The sequence below is a fragment of the Saccopteryx leptura genome, chromosome 3 (genome assembly GCF_036850995.1).
Source record: "Saccopteryx leptura isolate mSacLep1 chromosome 3, mSacLep1_pri_phased_curated, whole genome shotgun sequence".
Lineage (NCBI taxonomy): Eukaryota > Metazoa > Chordata > Mammalia > Chiroptera > Emballonuridae > Saccopteryx > Saccopteryx leptura.
The window spans coordinates 170,969,493-170,983,408 of record NC_089505.1 but is presented as its reverse complement, the minus strand read 5'-3'; the positions used below and the strand labels follow the sequence as shown (position 1 = coordinate 170,983,408).

The window sequence follows — 13,916 nt, the reverse complement described above, 5'->3', positions numbered from 1 at the left end:
GTTAAGGCACATATGCGAGTTGATGCTTATAGCGATTATATCTGTGCTGTAAAATTCCTTAATAAAAAATGACTTATGGTGATAATAAGAGTCCTTAAAATGAAAGAAAGAAATGACATAGTAAAAATTAAAACAAACAAGAAAACACTCAAATTGTTTCCAAAAATACCCCAGAGAGGCTGTGGACCTCTGTCAGCCTCCTGTCAGGGGCTGCCACTCAGCTTGCTGCCCTGTGTTCATTGCGGGGGCAGGAGACACTAACCAAGTGGCGGGAGGGGGGGGGGGGCACTGGGTGTGGAGAAACCAAGAATCGTCCACCTCAGATGGCCCCCACACTCGTTAAGAAACATGAAAACCCTTAACAGTTAAAATCCCTAGACGCGCGTGTCCTTTCGATTTCGGCTCTGCACGCCGACCCATACCTCCCTGGCTGTGATATCTGGCTGGATGTTCGGCTTCTAAACAGACCAGTCGGGACCGGAAGGAGCCAGACGCACTAGGAGCGCGCCAGGGAAAAGCGAGGCCAGCTGAGAACTTGTCCCCAGTCTGTGTGACCCTGCACCAAGTAAGTTCACTCTTAGACGTGGTATTCCACGCGCGTGTTCGTAAAACAACGGCGCGTGTCCAACCGGCGGGGCAGCTAGGCACCGGCAGGGGCGCGGCGGAGCGCTTTGCTCTGGGCAGCTCAGCCTTTCTTGCGTTTGTATCCGAGGCAGCTGCGAGGCGACGGCGCAAGCAAAGTGTCCTGGAGGGATGCTTCTTCTTCTCGGGCACTCAGCGTGGCTGCACAAAGAGCCCTGCATTGGAGAAGGAGTGCCTACTCCCTCATTTATGGAAAGAGGCAGAAGTCCTCTCAGGGACTGATGGACTGAACTCTAACCCTAACTTAGAGGTACAGGGTGGAGTGGCTTCCTCCCTCTCCTCACTCCCTGCTTCAGACTGGCCCCTGCTAGACACTGGAGAGAGACTAAAAGGAGTCCTCAACGCACACATATATAATATTAAAATTATTTTTGTATTAACCATTTTAGTATTTGAAAACTTCTATGAAACTCTATTTATATAAAATAATTCATTCTCAGTCTCTTAAATCAACTCTTAAGAATAACTATAAAGGTCTAAGCCTGTTTTGTATCCTGCACTGTTTCCAGATGTGTGGTACCTACCAAAAAAAAATGACATAAATTACTTTTATTTTCAGTTTCTGATTTTTGCTCCATTTCTTTCCACCTTCTATAACATAGCAACAGAGAAGTGGGGGGAGAAAAGGGAGCAAGGAGGAGTGAGAAACCACTGGGAACTTCTTAAACACACAGACTCCAGGAGCTGTGGGGCAGAAGTGCTAATTCATCAACTTTCTTTCACAGACAACTTGGTCTTAAGCTTAAACCTCTCAATATCTGGTTCAAAATGGCCTCTGAGGACCCCGGAGGAACAGCGCAGGCAGCCTGATAGTCTGGGCTGCAGGGTTCAGCTGCTGGCTCTGGTTCTGGGAGCTCAGCTTCTGCCTTTGGAGCAATAATGCGTGTGTGGTGACAGCCTGGCAGCATGTCACATATCCAGGACAGCAGCAAGTGATCTGGAAAAGATAGGTGCAGGGAGGGATGAGAGATTAGGGTATTCTGTCTCTTTAAAGGCAAGAAAGTGGGAAAGACCGTTCTTCCTCCGTGTTCCGCATTGTAATTTGTATTATGATGGATTTATCTCAATCCTGACTCCAAAGTAGAGTAGATTCACTTACCTCTCAGTTGTCTTTTTTTTTTTTTTTTTTTTTTTTTTTTATCAAGGGCAGACTGACTCAGAAAGTGCTGGCTGCCTTTATGTTCTGGAAGGGAAAAGACTAAAGGAGAGTAAAAAACGAATGGGCTGCTTAAAGATTTCAGCCTTCTCTCAACCCCCAGTTGCATTTTTAAAAGTCGGAAAACACACAGTGGCTGTAAATCCCTGCTCAGGCCCAAACTTGCTTTGGACTCCTGGAGCAGCTTCTTTCTTGGTACATCCTGAAAATAGGGCAGGAGCAACTTAGCACTTCATAGAAGAAAAGTAGTTCTTTCTTTTCCCTACTGAAATGCTAAGGCAGACATGTTCAGGAGTTATCCAGACCCACCCAAGGGCAGTTTGATTCAGGGTCTTTCCACAGGCATATTTTTGAACAGTTACATGGAGAGTGCAGAAGTTGAGAGGTTTTCTTGTTATTCTTTCTTCACTTTTTAATTAATATGATATATACTTTTTATTAGCCTATAACATGCATCTATATATTTTTTTTATTTTGATGTACACTTCAGTTTTGAAAAACAAAATCAATTTCCCAATGACTCAGTTTTCTTATATGGGGGAATACTTCAACTTTGTGGTCAAAAGGATTTTTATGACTTCTCAAAAAAGAGAAAAATCAAACATTGTTTCACTCTGGGACCTAAAATTCCTTCAGTCCCTTACATATCATAAATGGTTCTTATAGATATTACATATTTTTATTACATAAATGATGTCATATGTCAAACTATAATTGTCAATTTAAAAACTCAGATTTTGATGAATACTTGCCATGCCCATCAGTAGTTCTGTAGCTGTTTTCAACAACTAGGACCATGAGACAGCAGACATGATGTATGAAATCTGTGGCTTAACCGTTATGGCTCTGTCCTCAGGTTGTCTTAATGTCAGGTTCTTCCTCGGCATCATAAGCCTCTCTGCTTTCTCCGTATCTGGTTAGACATTAAATCTTAAGAGAGGACATTGCATAAGGCGACGACTTTGCCTTTCTCTGATGAGAATGCCTGCTTTGGATAGAGCCACTCTATCCATTACACAATAAGATGGCGCTGTCCTCTGACAGCAATAACATTCAGCCTGAGGTCCTCACAGGTTTGATAGCACTTTGACTCTTGCAGAGATCGTAAGGCAGACCCAAAACTAGATGAATTTTTCATTACAAGGCATAGTGTATGCTTACTATGTCAGGAATGTAGCAGAAAAGGAACAACTAAAGTCAAGGACTGCCAAATTGCAGCCTAGGTACGAAAACCATATTTCCAGAGAAGCACAAGGTGGTGATTATCACTGTTATGATTGGAATGGTGATTAGGGACCCCCAGGAGGAGTTGATGTTACCATTTCCTTTTGGTTACTCATTTTGTTTCTCTTTCCTCATAGTTTCTCTGAAATATAATTAATGAGTGGAGTTTCTACTAGGACCAAATTGTGGACTGTTGAGTGGGTTAGCCTTAGAAGATGTCAGGGCTTGGATGGACTTTTGAGGGAAAGGGCAAAGCATAGCTGAGATTTTCTCAGGACGCTTCTCTGCCCCATTGCTTCATAGCAGCAGCACCAATAGAACAAATATCTTGTTAAAGGTAAACACTTGGCCAATTATAACAGCTGGTATTATTGTAAAGCCAGCCTGTCACTCCTTTTGTTTTCGACTATTTTTAAGAGACAATTAATTTAAATAATTAGCCTAAAAGCTAATATTATTTTAGCTTTGAATTGTAAGATCACGTTTTATTCTCTACATTATTTAAAACACTAATGATTTAAAATGGTTAATTTATGTTTTTGAATACACAATGTATAAAAGATGTTATTTTGTGATATCAGCAATTAAAAGGGATCAGAACAGAGCTTTAAAGAAGAGAGTTTTTGTATGTTACTCAAACTAAGCTGGTATAAATTTAAATTAAGGTGTGATAATTTTAGGATATTAAATATAATCCTGATGGTACCCACAAAAATAATAGCTATAAAATATATACAAAAGGAAATGATTAGGGAATTAAAATCTTTTAGTGCAAAGTCAGTTAAACATAAAAGAAGGCAATAATGCAGGAAATGAGGGATAAAAAAACTATAAGGCACATAGAAAACAAATAGCAAATGATAGACTTAATTCCTTTTTATCAGCAATTACTCTAAATGTAAAAAAACTAAACTCTACAATCACAACATAGAGTAACAAAATTTATTATTTAAAAACACATGTTAAAACTATATGCTGTTTAAGAGATTTACTTTAGATCCAAAGACACAACATGTCTGAAAGTAAAGCGATTGGAAATGATATTTTACAAAAATAGTAACAGAAAGAGAGCCTCAGTGGCTATATGAATATCAGACAAACTTGTCTTTAAAATAAAAAATAAAAAAATGACTCTGGCTCTTTGGCAACATGGATAGATAATTGTTTTGGTGCACGTACAAGAAATAATCAATAAATGCATAACTAAGTGGAACAATGATTTTGATGCTTCTCTCTCCCCTTTTCTCACTCTGTTCCTCATTCTCTCAAGTCAATAGAAAAATTAAAGTAAAAAAGTTATAAAAAAACATAGGACATTATATATTAATTAGAAGTTCTATATACCAAAGTATGATGTATAATTATAAGCATTTAAGCACCTAATAATAGACCTTCAAAACATATAAAGTAAAAATTGAAATTGAAATGAAAATAAACATTTCTACAATAATAGTTGGAGACTTCAATATCCCACTCTAGTAATGGATAGACAAATCAAGCAGAGAGGCTCTGGCCAGTTGGCTCAGCAGTAGAGCATCAGCCTAGTGTGTGGAAGTCCTGGATTTGATTCCTGGCCAGGGCACACAGGAGAAGTGCCCATCTGCTTCTCCACCATTCCACCTGTCCATCCTCTCTATCTCTCTCTTCCCCTCCCACAGCCAAGGCTCCATTGGAACAAAGTTGGCCCAGGTGCTGAGGATGGCTCCATGGCCTCTGCCTCAGGCTCTAGAATGGCTCCAGTTCCAACAGAGCAATGCCCCAGATGAGCAGAGCATCACCCCCTGGTGGGCATGCCAGGTGGATCCCAATCGGGCGCATGCGGGAGTCTGACTGCCTCCCTGCTTTTAGCTTTGGAAAGATACAGTAAATAAATAAATAAAGCAGAGAATAAATAAATAGAAGAGTTGAACAATGTAGTAAACCAACTAGAGTTACCAGAACCCTCTACAAACAACAGCAGAAGACACATTCTTCTCCAGTGCATGAAACATTTTTCAAACTAGAACACGTTAACCACAAAGTAGGTATTAATAAATATAAAAAGATAAATATTATGCAAAGTACCTTTCCTGACCAAAATGGATGTAATTAATTAGAAGTCAATTACAGAAGTAAAACTAGAAAGTTAACTAATTTGTGGAAATTAAACAACACATTTTTAACCAATAGATCAAAGAAGAAATCACAAGGGAAATTGAAAGGTACTTGAGACAAATGATAATGCTAAAAAAACACAACAAAACTTATGGGATTCAGTGAAGGCAGTGCTAAAGGAGAAATTTATAGGTATAAATGTTTACATTAAAAAAGAAGAAAGGGCCCTGGCTAGATAGTTCAGTTGCTTAGAGCATTGTCCCAATACATCAAGGTTACAGATTCACTTCCCAACCAGGGCATATACAGAATCAACCACTGAATGCATAAATAAATGAACAACAAATTGACATTTCTCTCTCTCTATCTCTCCTTCATCTTTCTCTAAAATCAATAAAAATTTTAAAATGTTAAAAAACAAATATCTCAAATAAAAAATATGTTTTCTCCTTGTTTTTTTTTTTTGTTTTTTTTTTTTCATTTCTGAAGCTGGAAACGGGGAGAGACAGTCAGACAGACTCCCGCATGCGCCCGACCGGGATCCACCCGGCACGCCCACCAGGGGCGATGCTCTGCCCACCAGGGGGCGATGCTCTGCCCATCCTGGGCATCGCCATATTGTGACCAGAGCTACTCTAGCGCCTGAGGCAGAGGCCAAGGAGCCATCCCCAGCGCCCTGGCCATCTTTGCTCCAATGGAGCCTTGGCTGCGGGAGGGGAAGAGAGAGACAGAGAGGAAAGCGCGGCGGAGGGGTGGAGAAGCAAATGGGCGCTTCTCCTGTGTGCCCTGGCCGGGAATCGAACCCGGGTCCTCCGCACGCTAGGCCGATGCTCTACCGCTGAGCCAACCGGCCAGGGCCAAAATATGTTTTCTCTAATTTAAAGAACTACAAAAAGAGCAAGCTAAACATATGGTAACTGAAGACAGTAAATAATAAAGATTAGAGTAGAGATAAAATAGAGAAAAGAAAAACAGTAGAAAAAAATCAATGAAACCAAAGTTGGGTATTCAAAATGATCAACCAATTGACAAACTTTTAGCTGGATTGATTAAGAAAAAATATATATTGAAATCAGAAAAGAAAGTCACACACATAGACTCTTTCCTCAGGGTAGTTTTAGAAAGAAGATTACTATCAATTCTGTAGAAAAGAAATGAATAATAAGAGAATACTATGAACAATTGCACATCAACAAATTAAATAACTTAGATGAAATAAACAAATTCTGAAAAGACAAAATCTACCTAGACTAAATCACAAAAAAAATTATTTACCCATAATTGGTAAAAATATTTAATTAGTAATAATTTTTTTTTTGTATTTTTCTGAAGCTGGAAACGGGGAGAGACAGTCAGACAGACTCCCACATGCGCCTGACCGGGATCCACCAGGCATGCCCACCAGGGGGCAACGCTCCGCCCACCAGGGGGCGATGCTCTGCCCCTCTGGGGCGTCGCTCTGCTGAGACCAGAGCCACTCTAGCGCCTGGGGCAGAGGCCAAGGAGCCATCCCCAGCGCCCGGGCCATCTTTGCTCCCATGGAGCCTTGGCTGCTGGAGGGGAAGAGAGAGACAGAGAGGAAGGAGAGGGGGAGGGGTGGAGAGGCAGATGGGCGCCTCTCTTGTGTGCCCTGGCCAGGAATCGAACCCGGGACCTCTGCACGCCAGGCCAACACTCTACCACTGAGCCAACCTTCCAGGGCCATAAATTTTTTGACAGTAAAAATAACCTGATGGCTTTACTGGTGAGTTCTACCAAACATTTGACAAATTAACACCAATTGTTAAACTTTTAAAAACAACTTAAGAAAGTATTCTTCCTAACTCGTTCTTTGAACTAGTATTATGTTGATACCAAAAACACTACAAGGAAAACTACAAACCAATATTCCTGGTGAATATCGATGCAAAAATCCTCACGAAAACACTGGCAAACTGCATTTAGCAGCATATTAAGAGAAGCATAATCCATAACACTGTATGACCAAGTGGGGTTTTTTCTTGGAATACAGGATGTTACAACATACAAAAATTGATGAATGTAATACACTAAATAAATAGAATGAAGGAGGAAAAGCACACGGTCATTATGCAGAGAACACATTTAATAGAATTCAACACATTTCAAGGTAAAAATACTCAGTGAACTAGAAATAGAAGGAAACTATCTCAACACAGTAGAATTCATATATGAGAAGCCCAAAGCACAAATCATAATGGTGAAAGATTGAAAGGTTTTTCTCTAGATTAAGGAACACGACAAGTATCCCTGTTTTCACCACTTTTAGTATATATAACACAGTACTGAAAATTCTAGCCAGAGCACTTTTGGGGAAAAAAATCACTTAAATTGGAAAGCAAGAAGTAAAATCATCGCTGTTCACAGATAACATGATTTATGTATAGAAAACTAAAAATTCCACAAAATTGGAAGTAATACATTTAGCAAAGTAGCAGGATACCTAGTCAACATGCAAAAAACAGTTGCATTTCTATATATTCACAATAAACAGACAAATGGAAATTAAGAAAACAATTTCATTTACAATAGTGCCAAAAAATATCATTTAGGAATTAATTTAACAAGGAGGTGAAAGACTTGTACAATAAAAACTACAAAACATTGATGAAAGAAATTTAATAAGCCATAAATAAATAGAAAGGCATCTCATTTTTATGGATAAGAAGACAACATTGCTAACACTTCAATAATACTAGTTAAAGTGATTTACAAACTCAATTCAATCCTTATCACAATCCTAATTACTTTTTTTGTAGAAATAGCAAAATTTGTCTTCAAATTCATGTGGAATCTCAATAGGCCTTGATATCCAAAACAATCTCAAAAAGATGAACAAAGCTGAAGGACTCACAATTCTTGATATCAAAACTCACAAAAGGTACAAATCTCTAGTAATCAATTATATTTTATGTAGTATTGACATAAAGACAGGCGTATAGACCAATGGAGTAGAACATCACCCCAGAAATAAACCCTTGCATGTTTATGTTCAAATAGTTTTCAACAAGTTACCAAAACCATTCAATGGGGAGGACAGTCTTATTAACAAACAGTGCTAGAAAAATTATATATCCACATGCAAAAGATTGAAGTTGGACCTTACCTAATGCTATATACCAAAATTAACTCAAAAATTTTCCAAATTCTAAATATAAGACCTAAAATTATGAAACTCCTAGAAGAAATCATAGGGTAAAAGTTTCACAGTATTGGATTTAGCAAGGATTTCTTGGATATGACACCAAAGCATTAGATACAAAAGATAGTATAGACAAACTAGACTTTATGAAATTAAAAAGTTGTGTCAAGAGCACTATTACCAGAGTAAAACGGTAACTCAGATAATGGGAGAAAGTATTTGAAAGTTATATATCTGAATAGGGATTAATATTCAGTAATACAGAGAACTCTCTATAACTCAACTACAATTCAATTATTTCAGATTAAACTCTTATTTTGAAAAAATAGTTCTGAAATACAGAGAAAGTTTAAGATTACAGAGAAATATCATGTACCTTTCACTTAGATTTACCCTGGTGATATTTTATGATATTTTCATTTTCTCTTTTTATTTTTTAATTTTATATATTTATATTTAAAGTCTATTTTATTGATCTACATTTTTAGTATGAAATACTAATCACTAATTGGCCTAAAATATAGGCTGATTTTGAAGTGTCTTCTACTATCAGTCTATAAATATTAACTGCAAAATTCACAGTTCTTAAAATATACTAAGATGATGAGCCCTGGCCGGTTGGCTCAGCGGTAGAGCGTCAGCCTGGCATGCGGGGGACCCGGGTTCGATTCCCGGGCAGGGCACATAGGAGAGGCGCCCATTTGCTTCTCCACCCCCCCCCCTCCTTACTCTCTGTCTCTCTCTTCTTCTCCCGCAGCCAAGGCTCCATTGGAGCAAAGATGGCCCGGGCGCTGGGGATGGCTCCTTGGCCTCTGCCCCAGGCGCTAGGGTGGCTCTGGTCGCGGCAGAGCGACGCCCCAGAGGGGCAGAGCATCGCCCCCTGGTGGGCAGAGCGTGGCCCGTGGTGGACGTGCCTGGTGGATCCCGGTCGGGCGCATGTGGGAGTCTGTCTGACTGTCTCTCCCCATTTCCAGCTTCAGAAAAATACAAAAAAAAATAAAAAAGATGATGATAAGGATGATGATTTCTAAGATACTGTAATATCCATAATCTGAGAAAGGTCTAGTGGCTATGAAGGGTCACTAAACACATATCTGAACCACCCTGTACTTAGAGAGAAAAATATTGTTCCCTTTAACGCTGTCTGAAGAGGATCCTCTCAATGCATTTTCTCTTTTTAAATAAATGTATTCTTTCCTTTATTTACACTCTTATTCTGATTTTTTTTGGGGGGGAGGTATATGTAGCAGAGGCCCTGACCCTTCACCACTTCATACCTCAGCGTATATCTCCTGAGACCCGGACACGCTCCTCCAATCTTTCCCTCTTGGAAGGGAACCTGCCTTCTCTGGATCTCCCTCCTTCCCTCATGGACACCTCTTCCTTCAGCTCAGGTTCCACCACTTTAGTAAGTCTGTGCTCAGGAGGGGTGTCCTTGACCTCCCTGCTGAAATCTGCAGTGAACGATCTGGCTCTTTATCATTGCCGATCTCTCACCTCTCTGGATGCTCATCCTGTCGACCTGGCCTGTCGACTCTCCTAGGATAATCATGCCTTAGACTTCCTCAGATCTTTTTTTTTTTTTTTTTTTTTTTTACAATTCTTAAGGCTGAATTGCCAACTCAACGCATGATTCAATTACTGTCTATACACAGCTTTCTCTCAAACACATGTCACTCACATAGACCCTTTGCTTCAGAATAATTTCACCTTAACAGACATTGACTGAGTCCATTCTGTGTGCCCAGCATGGAGAGTAAGCAGAGAGCAAGCTTAGACTTTAGTGGAGATTATTAAAGGTGGAGAGGGAGCTGTGATCGGTGTTGTATTAACTGTCTGCATCTAGTTTGAGATAGTTGCCAGCAAACAATGGTAGCTGTTCTCCACATCTATTTTTTCCATCTTTTATACTATTAGAACACTTGCTTATTTGTTGTGTATATATTTTTTCCAGACTACTCATGATTATTTCAGCTTCTCCTGTGGATATGGTAATGTGATAACTTAAAGTTTATTATTTTTTGTTTTAAGTAAAAGGGCTGAACTCTTATTTAAGTGAAAGCCTATGCTAGTTTCCCTTCTCCTGTCTGCTCTTACTATAAGTATGATGGCATGCCTTCTTAGACCTTGGGTTGCCTCACACTTGGCTGAGTATATGATATAAGGAAGGTTTCTGGGCACCAGTCCTTTATGAAATAAATTTACCCTGCCAGTTTTGGACTACTAATCCTGAAATTTATGTAAGAGAGTAGTATAATTCTTTATGAACCATTTTTTTTTTTGTTTCTCATAGCTAAACTTAATACTACCTGATACAGCTACTATAGTATAATTTTGTGGGCAGAAACCATAGTTTATAAATAATTTTATCCCAGGAAACAAGCACAGTTTCAGGTGCATAATAGGTACTCATTCAGTGTATTTAAATAAAGACAAGGAGTGAAAACATGAGGTCATACTATTCAAAACATACTAGGTGACCTGGAGCCCTTGATGAAAAACGGATCATGCAAGGTAAGAGCCTGGTCCAGAAACTGCTGGGTGGTATGTGGAATGAGGGCCTAACTGCAGAAATATAAGAAAACCCATCTCAGCACACTAATACATTAGAGAATGTATTGTTGGTATAGGATAGTCGATAGAAGCTCCTATACATTACTAATCTAGGAGTATGTGGAATAATCAGTGTTGCTGAGGAATATTATTCTGCCAGATAAATGATTGCAAAGCATGGTATGGCGACACAGATTTCCCTGATTTCAACTCTAAGATCTACCACTTATTCACATATAAATTCGAGCATATTGCTCAGTCTTTCTGAACTTCATCTACTACATATACAAAGTGGGTATTATAAACCCAAACTCGAAAGGTTCTTATAAATACCAGTGAGGTTAGCTTTGTAAAGCATGTGTCACAGAGCTCAGCACAATGTAGATTCTCACTGGATGAAAAACATTGCTTGGATTTTATTTTTATTATGAAAGTAAAACTTTGGAGGCTGGTAATATCTGCTGTTTGATCTCTATCATCATAGGAGATTATGGTGGAGGAAGCCCTTTCCTCTGTGGTCTGCTAATGCTAACTTACATTCTGTGCCATAGAGAAGTACAGAAGTCCCACAGGCCCTCTGCTGATGTACACATTCTTTGATTAATCTTGAGGAAAAGAATGAGTTTGTTATCTTATTGCTACAGAGACACTCTTTTGGGGTTTCAGGTTGCCATGGCATCTGGACCCATCATGTTGGTTCCCATGTGTTTGGTGGAAAACAAGAATGAGCAGATGTCGGTGAACAAGAAAGCATTAAAGATCCTTCACAAGATTTCTCAACAAGTGGTGGTTGTGGCCATCGTTGGGCTGTACCGAACAGGAAAATCCTATTTGATGAACTGTCTTGCAAGAGAAAAGAAGGGTGAGTGAAGTCCTGTGATAGAGGCAATTTGTTAACTCCAGCTGAATCTCAACTTCTCACCACTTGTCTATGGTCACATGAAAGGAGACTCTAAATTTCTTATTAAACACATTAATAAAGCTAATTCTCACCATTAAACTTGCAACTTGATTTTTGTTGTTCCTAATTCTCATTCCTATTGTTTTTACTTTCAATAACAGAAAAATCTTCCATACTAGTGTTCTCAGAGCCATCTTTTCTAACCCACCAGGTATTGCACTTTTGAAATTATGTCTCCCCCATGAAATTTTGCTCTCTATACTCTAATATTCTTATTAACTAATAAGATGATTGATAAATATCTATCATGTTAAATATTCTCCCTGGACGCCATATTTCATTATGACTATCACCCCATTTTTTTCTTTTTATTCCTCTTCAAGCTAAAATATTTTATCTTAATTTTCTCTTTTTCACTTCTTCTCTTAACACCTCTCTCTGACTCCTCTCTGGTTCTAACCCTAACAGTCCACTGAATACTCTTGTTATATTTACCAATGACTTCCATTTTGTATGATTTAATAGATGCATCTTTGGACCCACCTTAGTTCCCTGTTTGACATCATATCTTCTAGTTGAATTCTTTCTGCTCCTTGAAATTCTTTTCTTCCTTCGCTTCTGAAGGACTACACTCTTTGGGGGTACCTTCCACCTCTGCGTTTAGTTCTCTTCAGCGTTTTTACCAGCAACTATTCATCCAGTCACCTTGGTACTGTGATCTTTTCTCTCCTCTATTCATACTTTCTCTATGTGGTCTCAACCAGTCTTTGGATTAAATGTCACTTTTATCCCCATATCTCTGTAATTGATATTTCTTACCTTAATATCTCTTCTGATGTTCAGACTTACTATCAAATAACCACTAATTTTCTTCTTTTTGAAAGTTGTCCACTTAAAATCATCATGTTCATAATAAAAGTCTAGATCAATCCCTATTTTGAGAAGAAAAATCTGACAAACAGAAGAAACTAAACAAAATAGAAACATACTCATAATAATAGAGAACAGACTGACAGCTGTCAGAAGTGAAGAGTGTTTCAGGGCTGGGTGAAAAGGTGAATGGATTAAGAAAATAATAACAAAAATACCACTCATAAACATAGACAACAGTATGGTGATTAACAGAGGGAAAGGGGCTATGGTAGAAGAAGGTATAGGAGGATAAATTTGTGATAGAAGGAAACTTGACTTGGGGTGTTGAACATACAATACAATATATAGATGATGTGATGATGTATTATAGAACTATACACCTGAAATCTATATAATTTTATTAACCAGTGTCACCCCAATAAATACAATGAAAAAGAAAAACAAAGAACAATACTGAAAAAAAATGATACAAAGCAAAATAACAGCACACTTACTACTTTTCCAATCATTTTTTTCCTATTTGGGTACCAATTTTCCAGTCTCAAGGTGCAAACCTTATATTCCTCACTTAGTTTATCACCCAGCTAATACATCTGTCCTCTTGTTAGTCTTACTAAACATATCTCAAATCAGTCTCTTTCTCTACAATTTTATTTTAACATTTTTATTTATGATGGTAAGTCAGTGTCATCTTTACCTGAAATACTTTTTTTTCTTAAATGTCTTCCTTACTTTTACTTAACCGTAATAAATTCTCTTTAATACAACCAAGCAAGGTTTAATCTAGTTGCTTTTAATGCTTTCCTTAAGTTTGCATTATTCTTATACAAAATCTGTATTCCACAGTGGCCCTCTATGACTTAGTTTTTCCTATTTCTACAAACACATCTTTAATATTATTTTTACCACTGGTTATGTTAAAGCCATACCAGCCTCCTTTTTACCTTTGCAAATTGCAAGTCCTTTCCTATGTCCAAGTCACTGCACTTCTGGTTCACTCTGCCTGCAATGCTTGTTGCTCCTCCACCCAGCTAGCTCCTTTTAGTCAAGGCTCTGCACAAATGTCAATTTCCTAAGAAATCTTCCTTGACCATTCTGTCTCATGCTGCCTCTCCACTTAAATTTAACACAATATCACATAGTTTATGTATTTATATATTTACTTGTTTATTTTTCACTTATATTAAAATTAAAATCAGTGAAGGAGAAAACCTTACCTGGAGTCTTTGCTGACAAATTTGCAGCAACAAGTTTGTGTATAGAACATAGTAAGCATAAAATAAATGCTTCTTTCATGGAATAAGAGAAAAATA

At 38.3% G+C, this 13,916-nt stretch overlaps 1 protein-coding gene across 2 annotated transcripts in view; it reads left to right on the top strand.

Annotated features, from left to right (window-relative positions):
* The first annotated feature begins 305 nt into the window (after positions 1 to 305).
* The window catches only part of LOC136400341 (guanylate-binding protein 6-like), a 52,953-nt gene continuing 39,342 nt past the window's right edge, over positions 306 to 13,916 (top strand). Inside the window, exons 1-2 of one of the 2 annotated variants that reach the window (XM_066376846.1) lie at positions 306 to 565; positions 11,496 to 11,691. In XM_066376846.1, coding sequence (XP_066232943.1) covers positions 11,502 to 11,691 — 190 coding nt within the window. In that variant the 5' untranslated portion in view covers positions 306 to 565; positions 11,496 to 11,501. The remainder of the gene's footprint in view (positions 566 to 11,495; positions 11,692 to 13,916) is intronic. The other variant, XM_066376847.1, reaches the window with a different exon arrangement.